The sequence below is a fragment of the Primulina tabacum genome, chromosome 2, assembly GCF_025594145.1.
Source record: "Primulina tabacum isolate GXHZ01 chromosome 2, ASM2559414v2, whole genome shotgun sequence".
Taxonomy (NCBI): Eukaryota; Viridiplantae; Streptophyta; class Magnoliopsida; order Lamiales; family Gesneriaceae; genus Primulina; species Primulina tabacum.
Window position 1 is genome coordinate 2,789,392 of NC_134551.1, and position 26,380 is coordinate 2,815,771.

Here is a 26,380-nt window from a genome sequence, read left to right on the forward strand (position 1 = left end):
CATCTTTATAAAATTATCATGTGATCTAAATATTGTGACAAAGTAAACAAACATATTTTAGTTAAAGTTACCGTGAATTTGAAATTTCTTGTAAATAGATTTCGTATGAGATGATATCATTGATTTTTATTTATCCCAATTCATACATATAATCAAAGTAATGTTTTTAGACATAATGTAACAATTTTTTATCGGTTGGACCGGGTTGAAGATTTGTCAAATTAAATATACTACTATTAATTACTTGAAACATGAAAATGTAAAATAATTGCATGTTAAGAATTTATAAGATTTTTTCTTATATATAGTATTATGTAATCTGATTTCACTATAATAATGAAATTCCGAGAAAACCTATCAAAATAAATCATGGCCAAAATAGTTAATACAAAATCGCTGTATTATATACTTCAGTAATTCCTTTTTCACCTTACGTACGTATCATAAATTAAAATCCATAAATAGAATTTATGTTATGGAAAAGAAGATACCCTGACCACATATTACTAGAATTTTTTGGCTATTATTATCAGTTGCCACTTAAATAAAATAAGAATATGTATCTTGTGGGACGGTCTCACGAATCTTTATCTGTGAGACGAGTCAACCCTACCGATATTCACAATAATAAATAATACTCTTAGCATAAAAAGTAATACTTTTTAATGGATGACCCAAATAAGATATCCTTCTTACAAAATACGACCTGTGAGATCGTCTCACACAAGTTTTTGTTATAAAATAAATATCCTTAATCAGAATGAAATACTAAAATTGTTATAAAAAATGATTTTAATACCCCATATTATTTTGAAAAATATAGAGACTACTAAAGTTAAGAATTTATACAATTCATGCGAAATATACCCTCTTTATATAACAAGTAAACACCCCGTATAAGAATTTCCCTCCAAAATATGGGACGAAAATATAATATTTAATAAGGGAAGAAATTTTCGTTGCAGTAATTTCGAAAAAATAGCCAACCTAGATACTTGTATAAATCGATACATGATATACTAAATCTTACAATTTTGGAAATTTTAGAAATTGCATGATAATATTTTTTTAAAGAAAATATTACCTCAATCTTCTCTCTCTCACACACTAAAAGTTCTATAAAACTGGCATTTGCATGGCTGATCAGAACTCGCACTCATATACAAAGGAACTCTAATGGCTTCAACACTTCTTTACCATTATTATTATGTCACATTTGTGTCTGTTTTCTTAATCTCTGCAACCTTTTCTTTAGCAAGAACCTTTAATGATACAAGTTTTTTCAATCCGAAATCTCCAAAACGAGAGGCAGAAAGGCTCATCAGATCATTCAACTTGTTCCCAAAGCATGGCATCAACATTCATGTTGGGGAAGTTTCCGAGTACAAATTCAATAACGAATCGAGAATCGTCGAAAAGAAGATCAAGTTTCCTTTTGTTGTGGAAAAAGGGGAGTCTATCTCTGACTTGGGTCATCATGCTGGCTATTATAGGATACAGCATTCCAAAGATGCAAGGTATATATTGTTGCTTGACACTTCTATAACGTGGAAATTTAGATGGTGTCCACTCAGTTTCGGAGCCGAAATTATGACTTAGGGAGCGAAAAATCTAGGAGAGAGATTATATGTTTAGTAAGAGTGAATAGATACGATATAGATTTAAAAGGACATATTTTTTTTAACTTAATTTTTTGATAAAATATTGGCAGGATGTTCTACTTTTTATTTGGATCAAGAAAGAGCAGCAAGGATCCTGTAGTCATGTGGCTAACAGGAGGCCCGGGGTGCGCTAGTGAACTAGCTTTATTTTATGAAAACGGTCCCTTTCACATAACAAACAACCTCTCCTTAACATGGAACAAGTTTGGTTGGGATAAGGTATCTAATATTATATACGTCGACCAACCAACCGGGACCGGTTTTAGCCACAGCTCCACTGATGCTGACCTTAGACACAATGAGGAGGGTCTTAGCAATGATCTATATGACTTCTTGCAGGTCTTTTTCTATACCGAGATCCGCCATTTCACGAAAACGAGAGATTGTTCTTAGTTCTTAATATCTAAAGAGTCTTGTGATGTCTACTGTCAGGAGTTTTTCAAGGGGCATCCTCAGTTTGCAGGGAATGATTTTTACATAACTGGAGAATCTTATGCCGGGCACTATATTCCTGCGTTGGCTTCTCGGATTAATCAAGGGAACAAAAACAAGGAAGGCATCCATATTAACCTAAAGGTTTTCATGCTCATCTTACTGTATTTTTTGTACGTTGTTGCCTCGAATATCATCTAAAATCTGAATATCGTTTTTACGGATCCGAATTCTTGTTTCGCAGGGAATGGCCATAGGAAATGGATTAACTAACCCAGCAATCCAATATCAAATGTACACTGATTTTGCTTTAAAAATGAAACTACTCACCCAAGATCAGTACGATGGGATGAAACCAGCAGTTTCACAATGCGCAAAGGAAGCTAAACTTTGTGGTAGTACCTTAAATTGCAGCCAGCTTCCATGTGTTTTCTTTGTCAGTGACAATAAAATAGATCTGCTTCTTTCGCTGTTCTTCTTTAGGCCCGGATGGCGGAATTAATTGTTTGAAAGCTCTTGGAGATTGCAACGAGCTCTTCAACAACATATTGGCAGTTAACGAGGGAATAAACGTAATACCTGTTATTCTTTTACATACATGTGCTTTTCATGTCTCTAGCTAGAGAACAAGATACATTGTTTAAACACAAGAAGCATTTTACCTCGTGCCGCATGTGCAGTACTATGACATAAGAAAGAAGTGCGAGGGCTACCTGTGCTACGACTTCTCTAACGTGGAGCGGTTTCTGAATCTGGAACCCGTCAGAATCGCTCTTGGTGTTGGTGACGTAGAGTTCGTCTCATGCAGCTCCGATGTGTATGATGCTTTGTACCAAGACATAATGAGAAATCTTGAAGTAGGAATACCTGCACTTCTGGAGGATGGGATCAAGTTACTTGTATATGCTGGAGAATATGATCTGATATGCAACTGGCTTGGTAAGAAAGACTCTTGCATCTGGCTTCTGAACTTACTACACATGGAAATGGAACGTTTTGAAATGTACTCTTGTGATTTGGACAGGGAACTCGAAATGGCTTGATGCCATGCAATGGTCGGGACAGGAGAAATACTTAGCAGCATCCACGGTTCCATTTTCAGTAGACGGTGCAGAGGCCGGATTGCAGAAAGGATACGGACCACTTACTTTTCTGAGAGTGCATAATGCTGGTCATATGGTTCCGATGGATCAACCTAAACATTCTTTGGAAATGCTAAGAAGGTGGATGCAAGGCAAAAGCCCCCTGAGTCAGGCAGGTTCTTTGTGATTCGCCCCCATTCACTGAGATAAACAAAATGAACCGCATTCTATTTTGATAAATAGCACCCCCACAGATAACCTGCTGATGTATTTATATAACTTAACTATATGAATAAAGCATATCTGATTACCTGCATTGTGTCATTGCTAGAAAAAGCGAGATAAGCCAATTAAATGAGCCAGAAAAAGGCAGTCCCATATGATAATTCAGACGGGAAAACAGAATATGGCCTCAGCATCAAAATTTAAGCATCCAAATTTGTGAAAAACAAGAATAAACCAAATACTAAACCAGTATTCCGATTGTCGCTAATCTTCAGATACAGTATGATTTGGGCAAATCCAAATAGAAATTATCCAGTATATTATGCTCCCTCGATGATTTCCTAATCAATCCTTGTATAGGAAATAAAGTTGACAAACTTTCAGCTGACACAGATTAGTGAGATGTATTCTCCTCTAGGCATCATCATACAGCAACACAAAGTGATCAATAACACAAGCAAAAATAACGTTTTCTTTTCGTTTTCGTGACGAGAAACTTTTCTAAGAACCTCGTCATGAAATTCATGTTAATTCCAAACAATTTCATGAGTTCAACGGCAAGCTCTAAATTTCCCCAGCAAGTTATAACATAAAAATATTGTTGCTCTGTCTCCTAGTGTAGTGGCACCTAGAGAATCTGAGGCAGGAGGGCCAACATCCATGACCTATGTTTTGCCGTATGGACTGATGATGTGGTAAAACATGGGACTTCGAATGCAACAGGGTGGGTAATACAAACAATATCAAATTTTAACGTTCGATCAAAATAAAATTGTTATCATGTGATCTAAATTTTAGTAAAAGTACTGAACAAATATAATTTTAATGAAGTTAGGATAAACTCGAAAATGTTAATCTTTTTCCCATCATTCTTCCATAAACTTGTCCCACAGTGTTTCTAGAAATTAAAAATGCTATGATAATCTACTTGAAACATGAATATCTTTGTATAAAAAATTATACAGCGTATGAGGTGTAATCCAACACTTTGACTTCAGCCAGTTGTGATAGATATTACAATTACTTCCTCGGTCCACTATATAAAAGTCATGTTTTCTTTTTCATCCCTCAAATATATAGTGGAGTATCTATTCTTAGTAGTATTATACTATTCTTTTACCACCAGTCTACCTTATTCATCAAATACACTAGCAAACAACGCACACGTAATGCATGTGTAAAATAATTACGATTACGTAAATGAACCGTGAACATGATCATTAATAGATCAGTTAATTCATAAAATTTTGTTATAGTTTGTAGTTATTATTTGTATAACAGTAATACAATATATTGATTATGTAATTGTTAGAAATAAATTTTTAAATTTTTATAGTGAATTAAATATTGTAGTTATGAGTAAATTATACGAAAAATATTAATTTGGATAGAATATTTTCGTAAAAACTAATTGGTGTCACAAAGTCAGATCACTAAGGACTTCAATTATATAAAGTATATATTAGTTATTTTAAACAAATATGGGACGGAGGGAGTTTAATAGTATTACATGACGGGGAGCGATTTGATTTTATGTATTATTTTATTATAACATATAAGATCTTTCTTACAAAATAATTAATGTCTCTCTCTGTATCTAACAGATAATTCAAGTAAGCCAAAATTTTGACAAAATAGAAAACTTACGTAATTGTAAAAATTAATACATGACAAACTAAATCTTAAAAGTTTGAATTATTAAGGAAATTACATAATAAAGATTTTTAAAGAAAGATTACCTTAATTCTTCTCTCTGGTACAGAAAAATGCTATAAAGCTGGCCTTTGCATCGCATATCAGAAATCATAAACAAATATCACTAATGGCTTCCACACTTTTTTGCTATTATTTTGTTGCATTTGTCTTCGTTTTACTGATTTCCGCAACCTTTTCATTGGCAAGTACCTTCGATGATGGTAGTTCCTACAATTCGAAACCTTCGAAAAAGCAGGCAGAAAGGCTCATCAGATCATTTAACTTGTTCCCAAAGCATGACATGAATTATCATGTTGGAGAAGTTTCCGAGTATAAATTCGATAACGAATCAAGAATTGTCGAAAAGAAGATTAAGTTTCCTTTGTATTGGAAACAAGGGAACCTGTACCTGACTTGGGTAATCATGCTAGTTATTATAGGATACAGCATTCCAAAGATGCAAGGTATGAATTGTTTCTTCACACTTTTACAGCATGAAAAATGGGTTTCCACTCAGCCTCGGAGCCGAGATTATGACTTGGAAAGCGAAGAAATTAAATACACATGAAACATTTAACTTTAGGCTACCTGTGCCGCAGGTTATGGTTGCCAATGAATTATAACAAGTTCAAAGGGTAGGGAGGAACTTTAATTTCTTGAAAATTACACTAAATATTTGAAGATTATTTTGTCTGATAGGTTGTTGGACACCAGTATGGATATTGGCAAACCCATTGAAGCCAACTTAGCATCGTACTTGAATGAAACATTATCAAAATATTTGTATGTATTGTTTTTTCTAAGATACATATTTTGCATATCAATAACACAATTACGTCGTCCTGCCCGCTACTTCTAATCCTCTCCATTACATTCCTGGATCAATTTCCTAATTACTAAGCCAAACCCCCATAATGAACAAAAAAACTTTGACTTAATTTCTCGATACAATATTGGCAGGATGTTCTACTTATTTTTTGAATCAAGTAGCAGCAGCAAGGATCCTGTAGTTATATGGCTAACTGGAGAACCAGGGTGCGGTAGCGAACTAGCTTTATTTTATGAAAGTGACCCTTTTCACATAACAAGCAACCTCTCCTTGACATGGAATGATTTTGGGTGGGATAAGGTAACTATTAAACCTCTTCTAAAGCTACCTTTTCACTTCTATAGAAACATAAAAGATCCCCCCCATATCCTTCCATGAAATGTAGGTATCAAATCTTATATATGTCGACCAACCAACCAGGACCAGTTTTAACTACAGTTATGATAATTCTGACACTAGACACAACGAGGAGGGTGTTGCCAATGATCTTATATGACTTCTTGGAGGTCTTTTTCTATTCCAAGATTCATCATTTCAAGAAAAATTAAGAGTAATTATTCATAAATCTATATATCTAAAGAGTCTCATTTTGCCTACTGTTAGGAGTTTTTCAAGGGGCATCCTCAGTTTGCAGGGAATAATTTCTACATAACCGGAAAATCTTATGCAGCGCACTATATTCCTGCATTGGCTTCTCAACTTAATAGAGGAAAAAAACAAATAAGACATTCATATTAAGCTAAAGGTTTTTACGTACATCTTACTATATTGTTATTCGTTGTTGCCATGGAATATCATCTAATCTGAATATTGTTTTATGGAATCAAACTCTTATTTCACAGGGAATGGCCATAGGAAATGGATTAACTCACTGCGAAATCCAATACCAAACATACACTGATTATGCTTTAAACATGAAACTACTTATGCAAGATGAGTACGAGAAGTTGAAAGCAGCAGTTTCGCAATGCGTACAGGAAGCTAAACTTCGTGGTAGTGCCTTACATTGGAGTCTTCAATGTGTTTCTGGTATTGGGTTTCCTTAGGCCCGGACGGTGGAATTAAATGTGAGGAAGCATATGGAGATTGCAATAACCTCTTCAGCGACATCGTGGCAATTAATATGTGTACAAGTGTAAGATATATTGTTCTTTTGCATGTCCTTATCGTGTATCATGGAGAATAAGAAATATTATTTAACTAGAAGAAGCATTTTACCTCGTGTCACATATGCAAATCTATGATACAAGAAAGAGTGTGAGGGTCACACGTGCTACGACTTCTCTAACAGGGTGCATTTTCTGCTCTGAAATTCGTCAAAACCGCTATTGGTGTTAGTGACATAGAGTTCGTGTCATGCAGCTCCAAGGTGTACGAGGCTATGCTCCAAAACTGGATGAGAAATCTTGAAGTAGGAATACCTACACTTCTTGAGGATGAGATCAAGTTACTTGTATATGTTGGGGAATATGATCTGATATGCAATTGGCTTGGTAAGATTCTTGCATCTAGCTTCTGAACTTTGTTGGATTATTACATGGAATTGGTATGTTTCAACTGAATCCTTGTGATTTGGACAGGGAATTCGAAATGGCTTGATGCCGTGACCTGGTCGGGACAGAAGAAATACTTAGGAGCATCCATGATTCCATTTTCTGTAGATGGTGTAGAGGCTGGAATGAAGAAAGGATGTGGACCCCTTACTTTTTTGAAAGTGCATGATGCCGGTCATTTGGTTCCGATGGATAATTTATACATGGATAAAAACTTTAGCAAAAATACAGTACAATATCTGAGACATGTATTGTACATACATATGAGCTTAATGTTTATACAACCTTGAGTTGATAGAGAATTAACACTACAATCAAATCCACAGATGAACGCGGTCTCCTCTCTAGAAAAATTTACAAGAATGTAATCTCTTCGTCTCCAGGCTTAATCTCTACCTGTTAGTTTTCCTTCATACTTGCAGAAACAATTGCAACCTTTTCCACATCATCTACCATAGAGTGTCCAAGACTCGAGCAGCAAACATTATCAGAGAGCTTAACTTGTTTCCTGAAATCAATATGAACATATTATCATGACAATGTAGTCACTGAAAGAACAGTTGTTCCTTATGTACACTCTACACTTCCATTCATTTTCATCATCTTCTATTGATACAAAAATGTTCAAGGTAATCTACGGAAAAAATCCAAGAGAAAAACACCCAGCTTCCATTTCTTTAATAGCAAAATTCACTGCAAAAATTTAAAAGGCAAGCAGAGGTGATCAGTTGTTACTAGATCATGCTACAGGCCTCGTCAAACAGAACAAAGTTTATACTCGGAGGGAATGGTGATGCTACAAGAATAAATTCCATCAGTTGTGCCATGAAAACAAAAATAAAGTATCAAATATACCAATAAAGGTTAAATCGACAATAGGATTACCAGTTTCTCGTTGAATTGTATAGGCTAGCAGTGAGCCATGTATAATACTATGATTAGAGTGAGAGGATCATCCAACATGTTACCCAACTGAATACATTTTTACAATTCAATGCTATAAAACTTGTCAATAAACACGTCTTACAAGGTACAATTCCCTCAAAGTCTCAATAGCTGGTTGAAAACCAGTCCTTAAGGGCACAACTGATACCACTCGCTGATGCTGGGCATTTCCATTGTTCGGGTTAGATAATGTTACAGTTAGCATCTCTCCCTCTAAAACCCGGCCGGCTGTCATTGCTGAGAAAAGCAAGATGAGTCAATATTACGAGTCGGAAAACTGAAAAGGCGGTACAATATGTTCATTCAGATGAAAAAACATAATACTTATGTCTCAAACATGAAATGCAAGCGTCCAAAAACAAACATATTCGTGAAACCAAGAATGAATAATCAAATACTTTGGTTGTCAATCTACATATACAGTAAGATTTCAGTGAATCCAAATAAAAACTATACAATATATTATAGTTCCTCCACATTTCCGAATCAATTGTGTGTAGTAAACAAACTTGACAAACTCTCACATCTAATAGATTGCCCGTTTGAGATGGACCCTTCTCCGAGAATTATACCCCAGCACAAAAGTAATCAATAACAGCAGGCTTTGTGTTTTATTTCAGTTTTCATGGTGAGAAACTTTTCTAAGAACCTCTTTTTGCTGTTATAAATTTTAAGTTTCAGACCATTTCCATGAATTCGACACAACCTCTAAATTTTCCAACCAAATTAAAATATAAAACCATTACTTGCCTGTCTTCAATTGTCGTCGTACCATATGAAACTGAGGTATGATATACCAACAATTTACAGCAAAAATTTGTCCAAGTGAATCACCAAACATTGATTTGCGGACACAAACAATATCACAGATCACTAAGTCAGAAAAAATTAACTTTTCCAGTTTAATTCGCACGTCTCTCACTTTCACAAGCTGTGGGTTACACCTTCCCTATATCTCACATAATTCATAGAACAATTAACTAGCATACAAAAAAAAAAAGGAATTGACAATTCAATAATGATATTTAAACAAGAATTGGCGTTGAATTCACAAATGTACCAGCATAAGGATGAGTCTTAGCGAAGTCAAAGAATTCGTCTGCTGAGCAACCAAACAACACTCTTGCAGCTCTGTCAAACATTATCACCACAAAAACCCTTGTATCCGTAGCAATAGACATCTGCAAACATTTTCGAAACAGTCAAAACAAAAATCCAAAACTATTCCCAAAAATCGTGTCTCAGTATATAATTTCAAGAACCCTTGAAATCCTATAAAAGACGCAAGTTTGTAGGCAACATTAAGGACTTTCGCATTCCCAGTTCATTGCAAATACTAACAAGAACACGGAAGAGGCGTTTGGATCCAGATGAACATGGATTGAAACTGTTGCTAAAATTGCAGTATCTGCAGGCAGCGGAGCTATCAGGAAGAGTTTTTTCACACGCCGAGCACACTCGGTAACACAAATTGGCGTGGTCAATCGCCACCACGGTACACATTATCGCTGTTGGCCCATCATTTTTCACCATCGGCCTTTTCATCGATTGATGGATAGTGGGTTCATCAGAATTCATCGATTGATTCGACATTTCTTGCCAAGAATACAAACCGGAGCTGAAGAGGAAGCTTGCAGATAACTGACTGAAAGCGTGGTAAAATAATTCACCCAATAATAAAATTATTAACTCGTAATTAAGTTTTATCATAATCGCATGATTTCACTAATTTTTTTTAAATAAAGGTTTTTTTACATGAAGTTTTGCTAAAATAATTTACTAAAACTCAAATTAACATATTAATCAAATTTTTATTATGTTATTAATTTTTTTAAAAGTTTTGACTAAATTGATCATAATCTAGTAAAAATCAGTTTTCCTCTTAATTCTAAATTTAGTTAAAATCTATTTATTTTTACAAGAAGATTTCAAATCCATCAACTTGAAATAACTAGTTTGAGAAATGTATTTGAAATCGAAGAACAAATATGTACTCGACTAACATAAAAGATTTTAAAATTTTCATTTTAATATTGAACAAAATATACGAATTCATCAAATCATTATATCGCGAGTATGTCTCTTACGAGACGGTCTCACGAATCTTTATCCGTATTGATATTCACATTAAAAAGTAATACTCTTAGCATAAAAAATAATATTTTTTTATGGATGACCCAAATAAGATATATGTCTCATAAAATACGACCTGTGAGACCGTCTCATACAAATTTTTGCATAATATCAAACACAAACTACTAGAATATGGTTGAGAGGAATAATATCTAAAACTGCCAAGGCAAGTATGACCAATGATGGTTCTCGTCTTCATAAACTAGTAGCTTCTAGTGCTCTTAAGGAACTTACATTGAATGCTCAAATCATTCCAACTATTATATAAAAGACAAAAATTTTGTGAAACGATCTCACATATCGTATTTTGTGAGGCATATCTCTTATCTGGATCATCCATGAAAAAATATTATTATTTTTTGAATATCAGTAGGGTCGACCCGTCTCACAGATAAAAAATCGTGAGATCATCTTACAAAAGATCTACTCTGCATAAAATCCCCACTACAACAATTATCACAAGTCATAGTATTCTAGAAAAAAGAGATACCCTCTAATCTAATCTTACTCAAAAGCCGTTCAACCAAATCATAAACAATCTTATAAAAAAATCAGCCCGAAAACTCTAAATTTTAATATGAATTCTAGATAATTAACATATTAATTGATTCGACTCCAGTGATATCGATATTACTTAAAATGTTTGGAAACATGGATACATCCAGTATTGTACGCGAGGATAGTCAGTTAGTTATATGCTATACTTGAAATAATTCTACTATATCTCCGGCATCATTGGATGATGTGAGCGAGTCTATGATCAACAAAATTAAAATTTAACCACATTCCAAAAATAGTAATTAAGGCTAACTCAAGAGTTTGACTACAGTTAGATAATCATATCATGTGATATAATGCGTAGAACAATACGATAAAATACATGTTACCCATTCATAACCGTTGGATGAACATTTTGGATTACGGCAAAGTCAAATAAATAGTATTTGGATACGTGTTAACTATGCAGATCAATTACGTCAGCTGTGAGAGGGGAGCGCCACTACGGTTTATTTCATCCTATCCACGTGGGCATTGTTCCCATGATAGGATACATGACCAAAATTTGTCCATGCATATATAGGACCCACTTTTTTTTTTGAAATTATATGTATGACAAGATCTTACCCTTTGAAATGAAGCAAAGGTAGTGCCCACATCGATCTCATTAATCGCAACCACAGGAAAAGAAAAAAAGCATTGGTCAGTACAGTGAACTATGTGGCATCTTATGATTGGTTTCTTTGGTTAACTCCCATGTGATTGGGCGTTGTGCTTCACGTGGACTTGTCGTGTACTCCAGATGGGACCATCCACACGTACTTCAGTTTATGGCCACTTGTACATTCTCTCTCTATCAACAGAGTGTGGAGATGGGCTCGTAGATATTATTTACTTTATCCGTGTTTTCGTGTACATGATATATGTGCTGAGTAGTTAATTATAATTATTTATATATACGTCGTGATTGAACGAGAGATCATAATTTATTCACTCAGAACATAATATATAGGACATTACCCATATATAATATGAACAAAATTCTGAAGATGGTTGGATCAATGTCCTTTAAAAATTTATATATATTTTTTAGTGATAATTTTTTTATTACATTTTTTAGTCATCTATAATTATTTAAAATGTTAAAATATATCGAAAATTAATATAAAAAAACTTAGTAGTAATGTTTATATTTTAATTTACTAATATTAATATAAAAAAATTAAAAGTCCTTTGATAGTGGATGTGTGGAGAATGGATCTCACATCATATTCGTATCCATTATAAATGTTAGGTTCAAATATCTATGTGTCGGAGAGTTATTAATCATGAAACAAAAAAAAAATAAAGTTATATATTTTTATTTTATTTGATGAAAGATATTTTTATTTTTTAGTCAAAGCGAAAGACGAAAATTTAGTTTTGTATCGGCGTAGATTTTTTGGAAGTATGTAGGTCCATCGATTCTTATATTACTAAATCTTTGGAAGAAACCTTGTCAAATTATTCTAAATTGAAATTTTAAATTAGTAGACAACATTAAATATTATTATCGGCCAATACAAATGTGATGTCTCTATTCCACGTATGTAGTTGGAAATAAATATTTGAATTGGTTAATAATATGTAGACAATTTGAATTAAATAAGTGAGGACAAATAAAAAATAATTGTTATATGAATCCGTCATGCAGCCGTATTTGTGCGGACTTGAGTTCAAGACATGACAGAGTTGTATCAAAGATAAGTCATCGGTAGAAATACCGATAAATAAGTGTCATTCACGACAAATCGCTTGGTGAGTATAATGAACACTTATTCGATTATACCAAAGATGTGGAGAGTAGGGTTGTAGGTCTCTTGCTCAACCTCCTCCATGGGAGCTTGGGATTCGACGCTGAGCGCTTCAGTGGCTTGAAAATTATAAAACTTGGGTTCTCATGAAAATCACTTCTTTAGAAAAATATGTATATTAGTCGATGACTTATAGATCATTTCTCTTTTATTTAAAATGAAACCTCGAATTCGATATTCAACTTTAACAATCAAATCTCTCAACTCCAATCTGATATATCAATCATTCGTGCTTCTAAATCCATGTTTAGAAAGAACTGTTAGCAGAAAATTAACTTTAGCTTCGTGAATTTAAAATTTTCATATTCTAAATATCTGAAAAAGATTTCGAAATTTATCCCAAAAGTATGTACTATCTTGGACTTTTGTGAAGTAAGGCTACACAGCCACAAACTCGTTTCTTGATTTCCATCAACTTGGGCATTGATTAATTTAAATGTGATTTGCGGGCACACACTCACAAACTCTCTCTCTATATATATCCTTGGAAATTGGAATATAATGGAACAATATCAATAGAAAAGTACCCAACTTAAAATTACAAATAATTAACCTAAATTTGTCGCTGAATCAATGGATGCATGCCAAGATGTCGCCTTTACCAGCATTTGCACCTGCACCTTTTTATTCTCTGTCTTTTCCTTAATCCTTACGACTTCGATCCTGCACATAAATGTATGTATTTATATATATATGTATATTCACAAGTTTCTGCTAATTTCATATTTGAAAGCATGTAAATGTGTGTATATATATATATGTGTGTGTGCGTGTATGTATCTATTTCAAGAAAGCTTATTCCTCGTCTTTTCCTTGATCCCTACTCTCATGAGATTCTGTATATGTGTGTGTGTGTGTGTGTATATATACATACTCATATTTTTCTGCTAATTTATCAAGAAAGCACAACAATATGTATACACAAACGCACGAACACTTAAGAATTCGCCAGGAAAGGGGAATCAAAGGAGGTGCAGATGCAGATGCAGGTAAATGCCACTCCGGATAAACATTTCAAATTAACTTTCTTTGTTTTGTTATATATTATTTAATCGGTAGATTACTTTATGTTAATTATATATATATATATCATATTTTTTTAGACAACTTTTATTACAAAATTCGAATTTAAATATTTATTAACATGAAATAAATACATGGTATACAACATAAAAATGAGATTGAATTTTATGGTATTGAGTTGAGGAATTTGGAAATATATAATATAGATAATAAGAGATTTTCTTGATAAATTCGTGATCGATGAACTCAAGCAATATCTCTGTTGTAAATTTTTATAAAATGTGGCAGAATATATTTAAAAATATCAATAATTTGCTTTTCTGTATTGTGTAGATATAAAGTAATTTTAGAATTTATCTTTATTTTATTTTATTTTTAACGTGATTCAATGAAAAATAATTGGGAAAGGCGAGGCATCTTCTGTACGTAAACTTGGATTCTTCCAGAATTGAAAAATGAACCGTTCGTGGGATTTAAGGAGGCGCGATGATGATATATCCTTGTTTTTGTGTGTCCCTTTTGAAAGTACAAATTTCTTCATTACCGATCGATTATATATATATATATATATATATATATATATATATATATATATATTGAAAAAAGAAGAGTTTCATGATATGAAAAGCCTAATGATCTTTATTACCTTAATATTAAAAGGAAAAAAAAAATACTTCAATGTACATCGAATAGGGATGAAATATCATTGCTATTCCATAGTTTCTTAAATTAATTACTAACATATGAAATTGTTAATATTGTGACAATAATAAATGAAAGGAAAATTCGACGGTGGTCTACCTCTACCAGAAGGCCAACATCCATAACCCATGTACGTACGTAATTACACATGGGATGTTAGATCAAATTTATTTCATATGAACAGATTGAATGTACGAAAGACAGTCTTGAAGAAGACAATGTATGTGGAATTCTTTGATTTAAATCTTAAATAATATTTTTGTGAATCGAGTGTTAGAATTTTTGTACGCCATCATCTCTTCTAATTCTAGAATTTTGCTAATTTCTAAGACTGATTTGCTAACAATTCACAATGTATAGGTAAAAGAGAAGGTGCTCCTCAATTAAGGAAATACTATGTTTTTACCATAAACATTTTTAATGACTAAGGAAATTGTTTACAAAGATAACTTAAATATATGATTTATATTATTCTTAGAAATATTTTAAAAACTATAAAATACATATATACTCGTAGAACATGTTAAGAGCATTTGTCTTTAACAAATATAATTTTATATATGAATATCATATAATGTCTAAATAAATTATCATTTTAAGTATTTGTTTTTACCGTCACACTTTGAAAAAAAATGTCAATATTGGTAGAGCCCATTGTGAGAAAATGAGAGAAATAGTGAATTTTGAGTACATGAAAAAGATTTATTTCAATTAAATTATTTTAAACCGTAAAATTTATATGACACTGTTTCGTCGTTCAATTTTGTGAATTATATATATATATTATCATATTCGATTTATGAAAAATATTAATTTTTACTTAATTCAGAAGTATGAGATTTGTTTTTAATATTAGAGAGAGAGGTGAAGATATACACTAATTTAATAAATTACTCAAAAATTCATATAAATACCCTAGGCGAGGTGGTTGGACCAACTTCTACATTTTTACGATTTCTTAATTAATTAGGTCTCTTCACGAATTTTTTTTGAATTCGATACTTTGTTTTTCTTGTTCTTGGTATATTATTTCAACTGATTCATAAACTTCTTTGTACACTGCAATTCTACATTCCAAGATGAGTAATCAACCCGAGTCATCTGATTCGTGAGTTTTCGTTGACTCCTTGTCATATCAGTTCCTTTACTTCGAGGAATCCAAGTTTTTTTTTTGGGTTGGGATTTTGGTGGAAATCTGAGTTTTTCTTTTGTTGATTTTGGTTTTCGCCTGTTTTTGGACAGAAAAAGTGGGAAGAAGGACTTCTCAACGGCGATTTTGGAGAGGAAAAAGGCAGTGAATAGGCTGATCGTCGACGACGCGGTCAACGACGACAACTCAGTGGTAGCCCTCCACCCCGCCACCATGGAAAAGCTCCAGATTTTTCGTGGGGATACTATTTTGATTAAGGTTCTTACTTTCTTAGGGCTCTGCTTTTCAATATCTTTTAATTGATGTTTTTTAGAGGGAGTGTTTTTTTTTTAAAGTAATTATTCGTATGTGTAACACTAATTCACACACACTATGGATTTGATGTAAGCATCGTTGTTGGGCTTACCTTCGATTGAGATTTATGATGTTTGATTCCGAATCTTATTATTGCTGGAGGAAGAAGTTGGAGCTGGTATTTTGGTTAATTTGTTGGTGTCATTGATCTGCATGAAATATTGATTGCTAAATGATTTTTGAGTTACTCGCGAGTTATGAATTTGGCTTTATTGGGTTAGATTCTATAGTAGCTTGAATTATTGTGATATGGTTCAAACGAGAAGTTCCATTGTTGCCTCTGAGGGTATCTGAAACATGTTTCTGTGTTGGTGTGATGGATTTAACCAAAATTATGTGCGGGAAGCATCTAACATGCATAATGAATATAATATAGAGAAAAAAGGGAAAATATGACTGTGAATCTTATATATATATGCATTAGTTTATGGTTTATCAATGAATGTGGTGTGTTATATTTATCATTTGGATAGATTTTGGTTATTAGAGTGCTAAATATGAGCTTACCAATTGTTTCCAGGGTAAGAAAAGGAAGGATACAATATGCATTGCCCTTACTGATGATGCATGTGAAGAGCCAAAGATAAGGATGAACAAGGTCGTAGAACAAATTTGAGGGTTCGGCTTGGAGATGTCGTGTCTGTGCACCAGTGCCCTGATGTTAAATATGGAAAGCGTGTTCACGTACTACCCTTGGATGATACAGTAGAGGGTCTCACTGGAGATCTGTTTGAAACATACCTAAAACGTAATCTTATACGTGATTTACTTTTTCTATCCCCTGCATGTTTCATTTTGGTGTATGAAACAAAATTTTCGTTGCATGCATTTTCTTAGTGTCTTGTTGACTGACAGAATAATCTATGCAGCTTACTTTCTGGAAGCTTATCGCCCTTTGAGAAAAGGTGATCATTTTCTTGTGAGAGGGGGGATGAGAAGTGTGGAATTTAAAGTTATTGAGGCTGATCCAGGTGAGTATTGTGTTGTTGCCCCCGATACTGAGATCTTCTGCGAAGGAGAGCCTGTGAAACGGGAGGATGAAGATAGGCTGGATGAGGTTGGTTATGATGATGTAGGCGGTGTTAGGAAGCAGATGGGTCAGATTCGTGAATTGGTAGAGTTGCCTCTGAGGCATCCCCAGCTTTTCAAATCTATTGGTGTGAAACCACCCAAGGGAATTTTACTTTATGGACCCCCAGGTTCTGGAAAGACATTAATTGCTAGGGCTGTTGCCAATGAAACCGGTGCTTTCTTCTTTTTAATTAATGGGCCAGAAATTATGTCCAAATTGGCTGGAGAGAGTGAAAGCAATCTGAGAAAGGCATTTGAGGAGGCAGAGAAAAATGCTCCATCTATTATTTTCATTGATGAACTTGATTCAATAGCACCTAAGCGCGAGAAAACAAATGGTGAAGTTGAAAGGAGGATTGTTTCTCAGCTCTTGACTCTTATGGATGGGCTAAAATCCCGGTCCCACGTTATTGTCATGGGAGCGACTAATCGTCCAAACAGCATTGACCCAGCTCTCAGAAGATTTGGTAGGTTTGACAGGGAAATAGACATTGGTGTTCCAGATGAAGTTGGTCGACTTGAAGTTCTCAGGATTCATACCAAGAACATGAAGCTTTCTGATGATGTAAAGAGCTAGACATCTCGAACCGATATATATTTGTACTCTAAATATAGTTTATCTATTTGAAATGCTGGTGTTGTGTTGTAGGTTGACCTGGAGAGAATAGCAAAAGACACTCACGGCTATGTTGGCGCTGACCTTGCAGCTCTCTGTACTGAAGCTGCACTTCAGTGCATCAGAGAGAAAATGGATGTCATTGACCTGGAGGATGATTCAATTGATGCTGAAATACTTAACTCCATGGCTGTAACAAATGAGCACTTTCATTCTGCCCTTGGAACTAGCAATCCTTCTGCTCTACGAGAAACAGTAAGTACTCTCTGGCTTGGATGTTATATTGTCGGTTTTCGTTACCATAATGAATTTTATGATGATAGTATATACTCATTATAATTGTTTTTAATTGATGAAAGGTTGTTGAGGTGCCCAATGTGTCCTGGGAAGATATCGGTGGCCTAGAAAATGTCAAGAGGGAGCTTCAGGAGGTTATAAAATTCTAAGTCATGTTTCATGTGTCATATTTAATGGCATGTTAATTGAAGTTGTTTGCTTCTGACACCTTTGTTATTTTGTAGACTGTTCAATATCCTGTTGAACATCCAGAGAAGTTTGAGAAATTTGGCATGTCACCATCTAAGGGTGTTCTTTTCTATGGGCCTCCTGGATGCGGCAAAACTTTATTGGCGAAGGCGATTGCAAATGAATGTCAAGCCAATTTCATTAGCGTAAAAGGGCCTGAATTGCTGACCATGTGGTTTGGAGAGAGTGAAGCTAATGTTCGTGAAATATTTGACAAAGCTAGACAATCAGCTCCATGTGTCCTTTTCTTTGATGAGCTTGATTCTATCGCCACCCAGGTTATATGCTCTTTTAAGTTGTACATTTAGTTAGTAAGATTTCCCCTGTTGGCTATTCCCAACTTTTGTTGATTAATTATTTAGTTAAAGTTTGGAAGTGTTTATCTGCAATAAGCATGTCGAGCCTTAATCTAGATGAACTCAGAAGAAAAAGAAACTGCTACCTTTAGTTACATGCCTTTGCATTTTATATTTTGCATAAAAAATAAAAACTTCGTCTCATTGGCATGGTGCCCTGGTATTGTTGCAGCGAGGGAGTAGTGTTGGTGATGCTGGAGGTGCAGCTGATAGAGTCCTCAACCAACTTCTAACAGAGATGGATGGCATGAATGCCAAAAAAACTGTATTTATTATTGGGGCTACTAACAGACCTGACATAATTGATCCAGCACTTTTACGTCCTGGTCGTCTTGATCAGTTGATATATATCCCTCTGCCAGACGAGAATTCACGCCATCAGATCTTCAAAGCCTGCCTCCGCAAATCACCACTTTCCAAAGATATTGATTTACGATCTCTTTCCAAGTTTACTCAAGGATTTAGTGGTGCAGATATCACGGAAATATGTCAACGGGCGTGCAAGTATGCCATAAGAGAGAACATTGAGAAAGTATGCTCCTATGCCCACCACCCTTTTGATTTATTTTTCCTTTTATATTTTCCTGATATATGAGATGACATCCATTTCCCTAACAACTAAGTGGTCAGTAGTACTCACTGTTTGTTAATATAACTGGCCTACTCTCCCGTGCACCTTCCAACTGGATTCAGATCCTTTCTTGAGGTTATATCGGGTGATGGTTTTATTTTTACTCTCGTGCTAATTTTACTGAAATTGAAACACTGTGTGAAGTGGGGTGTCGTTTATGCTTAGTTTCTCTTCCTTAGTTTCTAGCTTCAATAGCATTGCAGTGGAATCTCAAACTATCCGCTGTTAACTTGAAAAATTAAATAAAAAAAAACATGATGAAAGCTTTGGAGTAGCATAGAGGTGCATATTTTTGTTTTGCAGAAAACTGCCTCTATTATTCAAACTTTGTAGGAATTTACCCATTAGACACAGAAATTTCAAATATATGCACATGCTTTCTAATATTGACACTAATCACGCATCGCATTTGCAAGTTGTGGTTGTGAGAGAGAACTTTCCTTTTTGTTTTCTTACAAATTAGATTCATATGTAGAGGGTATCAGAAACAGCACTGAATAGGCTTTTGGGGTCATAATTTACGCTTCTATCAACTCTGAAATTTACTCTATTCATATCATGTATTCAATATCTGCATTGTCGATCTATGGGGAACTTTGCCTACTTTGAAGAACAAACATTCCCTTTTCCCTGTTTCACCATTTCTTTGTACTGAAATCTGAAGTGCTAAGGTTCAATTTGAAAGGAACAAGGTTCGTTGGAGGCTATTAATTGCCTTTCGGATCATTTCGAAACAATATGTACTTTTCTGCTTTTATTGGATACATCATTTATGCTAGCAGAGCTAGTTACCAGTTTGAATAGCAATCCACGATTGTTATGATATTATGGATGTAAATTCATAGACAACTTTGCCTGTCTCAGGACATAGAAAGGGAGAGGAAGGCAAAAGAAAACCCAGATACCATGGATGAGGATGTTCTCGATGAAGTTTCAGAAATCAAGCCTGCACATTTCGAGGAGTCCATGAAATATGCTCGTAGAAGCGTGAGTGATGCTGATATTCGTAAGTACCAAGCATTCGCGCAGACGTTGCAGCAGTCTCGAGGATTTGGAACAGAGTTCCGGTTCGCTGAATCAGGAGGCGGAGCGACATCTGGATCCGACCCATTTGCAGCCTCTGCTGCTGGAGCCGAGGAAGATGATTTGTATAATTAGACTTCCTGAGGTCTCAGATTGTACCATGCAGTGACTGAATTTGAAATTATGTTTTTGCAGGCAAGTCATCTGAAACCGGTGCCACCCAAACTAACAGTTTCTTGAATCATTTACACATGTGAACTCCACGCTGTCTCTTTGAACTATTTTCTTTTTGTTAGAACACCAGGGTCTTTATTTATGGCTTCCCTTTGGTGACTGGCTTCTGATTCTATATTGACAGTCTTTTACAATGCTATTATTATTATTACTTTTTTTTTGAATATTTTACACTGCAATTATTGGTATTCAAAAATGTATTCCAGAGTTGGGATAGCTCGATCTTTTATTGATATATGTATCAATCTTTTATTATTGTCTGTTTCTCATATGTGTGTGCACATTAATGAGAACATATTTACTTTTCAAATGGATGAAAATTAAATGAACTGAAAATTAAAGGGCGTAGAGGGTGTACCGCATTCGTGCAGAGGCAAAGCGACTACCAGCGTGCCTCGATATAAATTAAGGTTTAACTCCTGTCATAATTAGGAAAACATCGAGTTGATTTTGAAAACAACGTACATCTTTTCTGAGGTTCGTATCGACCTTACATTTTAAAACATTCTATGCGTTATTTTCTCATTTGCTTTGATCTGCTGTTCTGTTTAAGAGGCAACCTGTTTGCTGTACATTATTAATTAATGTCATGATCAACTTTTTGCTATTTTTGTTTTTGTATCAATGACTTCTCCTTCTCGTTACTATCGACTCAAATAAATTGCGATAAAAAAGTTCGACTCGAAGCAGACCAGTTGAAATATCTTTAAAAAAAACATACATATTATGTCTTTCAATTAAGAAACTATAGTTTTCATTCAAGATATCATTGAAACAACTATCAAAACAACAATCCCAACTTAGCAAATCCCTCTCTTATCCGTTCGATTCGTATCTCCTCCCCTCCCTCGACGACAAAATGTACAAACATCACCAAAATTTTTACCTTAACATGGTTGGCTAAGGTTTCGGAGAACCCCTACCTACGAAACACCTGAATGACCCAAGTGTTTGATAATTCACGAACCGACTAGGCGCAGACGAACGCCTTGACCCTTTAGGCATGCAATCTTTCACTTCCCTCTGGTGGAAAAATCGTCGACCCCGGCTTGAAAACGGTGTCCTCGCGATGTATTTGGTGGCAGTCGAGGGTGCACTAGGCAATATCGATCGTCCCTTGTGCCGCCTCGGAAATAATGTCGTAACAACGTAGTATCTAGCGTTGGATGGTGCACTAGGCAGTATTGGGAAGTTCCTAGCCATTGCTACATGGATTTGTAGGAGAAAGATGAGACAAATCACTGTCATGTAAAGAACATTTGTAGGCATTTTTATTTATGATATTATATCTTTTGCCTTCAAAATTTGTGAGTGTTGGTTGGTTATTTGACGGGGGGAACAAAAAGAGTTGAATAGGAGACTTAAATAGGCACGTGAGAGGCAGCTTTGAACAGCACACCTAATTTTGATGAATCCCAACAAATTTAGGTTATAAAATAAAGTTTCATTAGAAACTAAATAAATATTAATGCTTTTTTGTTTTTTACGAGAACAATTCCCTAAGCTTCAAATACTCTGATTATCGTGCAAAATTATTTAAATTAGATATATTTATTATTAAGTTTTCTCGGTCATTGTATGTTCTTATAATTAACGTAAGACATATATAGTTTGGTGGATAGAGTATATGTTCTGTGATTGATTGGATTTTTTTTTTTACTTCTATGTTTATGTTTTAATTTATTATATAAAAAATATCAGTTTAATATCTTAATATTTTTCATTATTATGATATGATTTTCATTTAAATATAAACAATATTAATTAAAAAAAATTATACGATCACGCAACACATCTCAAAGTCACTAGTTATCAATAACATGATGGATCGGATTAGAACCCTTCCATATTCCCAAAAAAAATAACTATCATTCTCAATTAATTCAAGCATAACCCTTTGTAAATAGGGAGTCAAGTAACTTCAATTTAATTTTATATGTATAATGTTTTATTTTGTAGTAAGAAAATCTGAAAAATAATATTTAATCCATAGAAAATTTTTATTTGTATTTTAGTTAATTTAATTATGAGATTCTCATCAAGAAGTTGATTTTGCAAGATGGTTACGTGAGCATGAGTTGCTGGCAAGAGGGAGAGGATGCTCGTGAGTTTTCTGTCAACTCATTTATATATTATATAATTTCAAATTTCAACTTTGAAATCCCATAAATGCATTTACAATTACTTATTCATGGAATAGGTTTCCGTGAAACATTCTCATGAATTATTATTTATTAGCATATCGATTCAGTTCATATCTATAATAAAAAGTAATAGTTTTAACATAAAAAATGATATTTTTCATAGTTCGAATCTAATAGAAGATATATCACACAACATGAAAAACGATCTAATTTGGGATTCGAGTTAGTGAATCTTGCAACAAATAATGCATTTTAAGATGAAGAGTTGAAATACAACAGTATACCAATTTGAATGGATGATAAAATATTTGGGTTAGCGAACGTTTATTGATATTTTGTTAAATTTTTGTATCATTTACCCAAAGATCAGTTAATTGAGTTGTTTGCCGTTTCTTTACTTTTAACTCTAATGGACCTGAGGTTGCAATGCAGACTCTTCCTCTACCCGTCGTCTCCTTCCATTACAGTAAGTTTGAGAATCACAAATTTTTTTTAAATTCATAATTAATTCTCAAGGGGCCCTTTGGCTTCTGACATCTGCGAAGCGTACTGTTATCCATAAAGCTGGTGAATGATGGAGGTGGGTTTAGTGGTTGCAAAATTTCTCAAAGATTAAATCTTTTTACACCTGTGTTCAATGATAAGAGGAACCCTTTGTTTGTTCAGTAAAAATTTCGACCGGATTGCAGTTAATGAGAGGAAAGGTAATATTTACGACTGTTGTGCATCATTTATGTACATTCAAGTGCACACGGCTATGGTTTCTTGATGGGTATTTCGTTTTTTTCTTTTTTAGGTTGAATCATAAGTGTGCACTGAACTTTGTTTTATGGTTTGGTTCAAACGAGTTAATTTACTCAGCACAAATATTTGTAATCGTTTAGTTAGCTCAAACATCTCATTTTGTTTATTGTGGGACAGTGTCTTAAATTGGAGGTTAATGGTGAATTAAGGGAGCACCGAATTGGTTGTGAAGAACAATTTATGGGGTTGGTATTATGCATTAAGTTCTTGATTTGATACATGTTTGCTATTTATACAATTCATATATGTGAGTTGGCAAAGTGATGCAAATTTATTAGGAATGAGTTTCATCTACTTTTATAGGTTTACTGGTGTGAAGTTGAGACATGGATTTATGATTGTTAAATAAGTGCATTAAGCAAGAGATCCAGACATGGGGGATGAAGTTTTAATGTGAATTGGAGGATGGAGACTTTGGGTATTCGGTGGCTATAACATCAATAAGGAGGATATTGTAAGGAGAAATTTGGATGGTTACGGGTCAAATATATTTAATTATTAGAATTTTGTTGCAAGGATTTAGCTCTATGATCTTATTATAATGGACAGAGCTAGAGGAGTAAAGACCAGTTAAAAATGAATGACAGGATTTGTTGGCTGTGTGAGAACATTATGATTTAGTTTTTGGTGTACTAATTTGATGGATTTTCATTGAAATCATTTGCAAAAGAATTAGTTACTGATTAGAAGAGGGCTTGATCCAACTATATTATAAGCATTCATTATGATTTAGTTTTTGGTGTACTAATTTGATGGATTTTCATTGAAATCATTTGCAAAAGAATTAGTTACTGATTAGAAGAGGGCTTGATCCAACTATATTATAAGCATTTAGACAAATTTGAAAATCCACGCCTTCATAAACATGTGCCAACTCTTCTATATTTCGTGAAGGGCCTTGAAAGTTATTTCACCATGAAGTAAAAGTTCTTCTATCTATTTATATTTCATTGTCATTGATAAGGCCATAAGGGAAGAATATAGAATTGGATAAAGGACATGTATGGTTGGCATGCGAGTATATATCAACTTCTGTGTCACGATATTTTTTCCCATACCCATTAGATTAAATTTATATGCAGCAATTTCGGTTTGAGTAACATTTGTATCATTTGCGTAGTTGTGGCAAAAAAAAATGCTAATATTTTCTATCTGCTGGACCTTGAGAAATTCTCATACAATTTTGTTTCTTATTATCTCGAAAAAAGATCTAGACCAATTGAACTGCTTATCCGTGCATGTATGGGGATGGATTTTGAAAATGGTAGATGAATATTCTTAGACCATTCCGACCCATAACTCTATTTAAGCACAAGTTCTGCACTAAGTTAGCCAGATTTTGCACCAAATACAATTTAATCTCCAATCCATCTACTCCAAATATAACTTAATCTTCATTCGATCTGCTTCAAATCTTACTCTAAAACGAATATTCTCGCAATATTTTTTTAAAATTTTATTTACATTAATTCTTAAGATTTATTTAATAATATAATTTGTTTGCTCGCACCCTTCATTGAAAATCCAGATCATCTCTGTTTATCAGCAGGAAATCCTGCGTTCAAATCCAGCTAAATGCTGGTTCTCGACATGGTACTAATGCAAAAACACGAGGAAGAGCATCAGTAAGCACATTGCGTGCACTGCCAGAAACAGCAGACTCTGTTACAGTTGCTGCCACAATTGTCTTTGCTGCTGCTACATTTCTTGGGCAAAAAACTAAACTTCGGATGTAGTGGAGGTACGTGAACACAAATTTTCTTGCCCGTTGTTTCTTTTTTCTTTTTGTCCCTGAAATGTTCCTTAGACGTAAAATCTTTAAACCAACAGGCTCCCACAAAAACATGCGAGGACTGTGAAGGTTCGCGAATTTGCTCAGAATGCAATGGTGAAGGATTCATGCTTAAGAAAATGTCTGATGAGAGTGCTGAGAAAGCAAGGTTTATGGCAAATAATATGGGAAGTAGATACACAGCAGGGTACAAGTTCTTTTGTTCAGATTTCTGAGGTTTCTGTAGGAATGAGTTGCTGTTGTATGAGAAAGATTATAGACTGATGATAATGGTGCAACTCAAATTTATCGAATTGCATAGCATTAAACTGTGCCATGTTGGCAAACACAGGTTACTCACACCCTTCATTAAGCTATCGTCAATGTTTTGGTAATATGTCCTAGTGTGTTGGCAGGCTTCCAAAAAAGTGGAGCTATTGCACGAAGTGCTCCTCGCGTCGATCCTGTAGCAAGTGCGGTGGAAGTGGGAAGCTGAGCCCCTAGAAGGAGACATCCTATGATGGCTCGGAGTCGCTCTGATGCTGGTGCTTCCTTTTTAAATGAAGAACCATGTCCACGATTTTCGACTTAGATTTATTCGATGGTACATTTTGACGAGGATCAGATTGGATATTTTTCTTCAAAAACTCGGAAATTTATGCAATGTATACTGTGCAGTTTCGATAAACATCAGATTTCTGCTATTTATTCTCTCATGGATAACCTCTTTTACAAATTTTACTTGCTATTAGAAAAAGGTATTTTGTTATTTTCACATAAGCCCGTGAAAGACAATGAAAAATTAACCCAAAATAATGATTTTGCGAACTTTAGGGATCAAATTGCATTATAAAATAAATTAAGAAACTTGCTTTCTTAACGTCCATTCCACTTTAAGCAAGGATTTACTTCGTGTAATTTACTAAAATAGAGGATATCCATTTTATTAACTAATAAGTGATAAATTCTTTGTATACATTGAATTACATTTTTTTGAATACTTCAATACTGAGAATATTTATGTACTTAACTTGAACGATGGATGGTAAAGTGTAATGAAAACGTAAACG

The 26,380-nt window shown here is 34.2% G+C and overlaps 2 protein-coding genes, 1 long non-coding RNA gene and 2 pseudogenes across 13 annotated transcripts; 4 read left to right on the plus strand and 1 right to left on the minus strand.

Moving 5' to 3' along the window:
• The first annotated feature begins 1,137 nt into the window (after window positions 1-1,137).
• LOC142537268 (serine carboxypeptidase-like) lies at window positions 1,138-3,491 on the plus strand. Its single transcript, XM_075642817.1, has 7 exons — window positions 1,138-1,517; window positions 1,712-2,000; window positions 2,094-2,237; window positions 2,338-2,488; window positions 2,577-2,665; window positions 2,774-3,032; window positions 3,118-3,491. The coding sequence occupies exons 1-7, from the start codon at window positions 1,177-1,179 to the stop codon at window positions 3,360-3,362; spliced, it is 1,518 nt and encodes a 505-aa protein (XP_075498932.1). The 5' UTR covers window positions 1,138-1,176; the 3' UTR covers window positions 3,363-3,491.
• A 1,723-nt stretch (window positions 3,492-5,214) lies between these two features.
• On the plus strand, window positions 5,215-7,665 carry LOC142524971 (serine carboxypeptidase-like 48; annotated as a pseudogene).
• A 38-nt stretch (window positions 7,666-7,703) lies between these two features.
• On the minus strand, window positions 7,704-10,083 carry LOC142524980 (uncharacterized). Of its 4 annotated transcripts, none has more exons than XR_012814999.1 (4): window positions 9,764-10,083; window positions 9,483-9,603; window positions 8,363-8,659; window positions 7,704-8,170 (listed from the first exon to the last, which is right to left on the minus strand). XR_012814999.1 is itself a non-coding variant. In XM_075629159.1 (4 exons), exons 1-4 carry the CDS (start codon window positions 10,013-10,015, stop codon window positions 7,974-7,976), a joined length of 540 nt encoding a protein of 179 aa, XP_075485274.1. In that variant the 5' UTR covers window positions 10,016-10,083; the 3' UTR covers window positions 7,704-7,973. The 4 variants fall into 4 exon arrangements, 2 of the variants coding, with proteins under 2 accessions (XP_075485274.1, XP_075485264.1); XR_012814998.1 differs by having other exon boundaries at window positions 7,704-8,273; XM_075629159.1 differs by having other exon boundaries at window positions 7,704-7,985; window positions 8,505-8,659.
• A 5,487-nt stretch (window positions 10,084-15,570) lies between these two features.
• Window positions 15,571-20,807, plus strand: LOC142525001 (cell division cycle protein 48 homolog; annotated as a pseudogene).
• Window positions 20,808-23,020: 2,213 nt separating this feature from the next.
• LOC142525007 (uncharacterized) lies at window positions 23,021-26,033 on the plus strand. 8 transcript variants are annotated; one of them, XR_012815007.1, is made up of 4 exons: window positions 23,021-23,315; window positions 23,402-23,439; window positions 23,657-25,280; window positions 25,370-26,033. It is a non-coding gene; the product is annotated as an uncharacterized LOC142525007 (long non-coding RNA). The 8 variants fall into 8 exon arrangements; XR_012815002.1 differs by having other exon boundaries at window positions 23,021-23,724; window positions 23,843-25,280; XR_012815004.1 differs by having other exon boundaries at window positions 23,021-23,439.
• Window positions 26,034-26,380: the final 347 nt, after the last annotated feature.

Bases quoted from the DNA above. Each gene is read 5' to 3' on its own strand.
- LOC142524980 (XM_075629149.1), bottom strand. From the start codon at position 10,015: ATGTCGAATCAATCGATGAATTCTGATGAACCCACTATCCATCAATCG. The intron at 9,604-9,763 runs GTTAGTATTTGC...AAATGTTTGCAG, and splicing joins AACGCCTCTTCCGTGTTCTT to ATGTCTATTGCTACGGATAC. The intron at 8,660-9,482 runs GTACATTTGTGA...TGCTTTTCTCAG, and splicing joins TAAGACTCATCCTTATGCTG to CAATGACAGCCGGCCGGGTT.
- LOC142537268 (XM_075642817.1), top strand. From the start codon at position 1,177: ATGGCTTCAACACTTCTTTACCATTATTATTATGTCACATTTGTGTCT. The intron at 1,518-1,711 runs GTATATATTGTT...AAATATTGGCAG, and splicing joins CAGCATTCCAAAGATGCAAG to GATGTTCTACTTTTTATTTG. The intron at 2,238-2,337 runs GTTTTCATGCTC...CTTGTTTCGCAG, and splicing joins GCATCCATATTAACCTAAAG to GGAATGGCCATAGGAAATGG.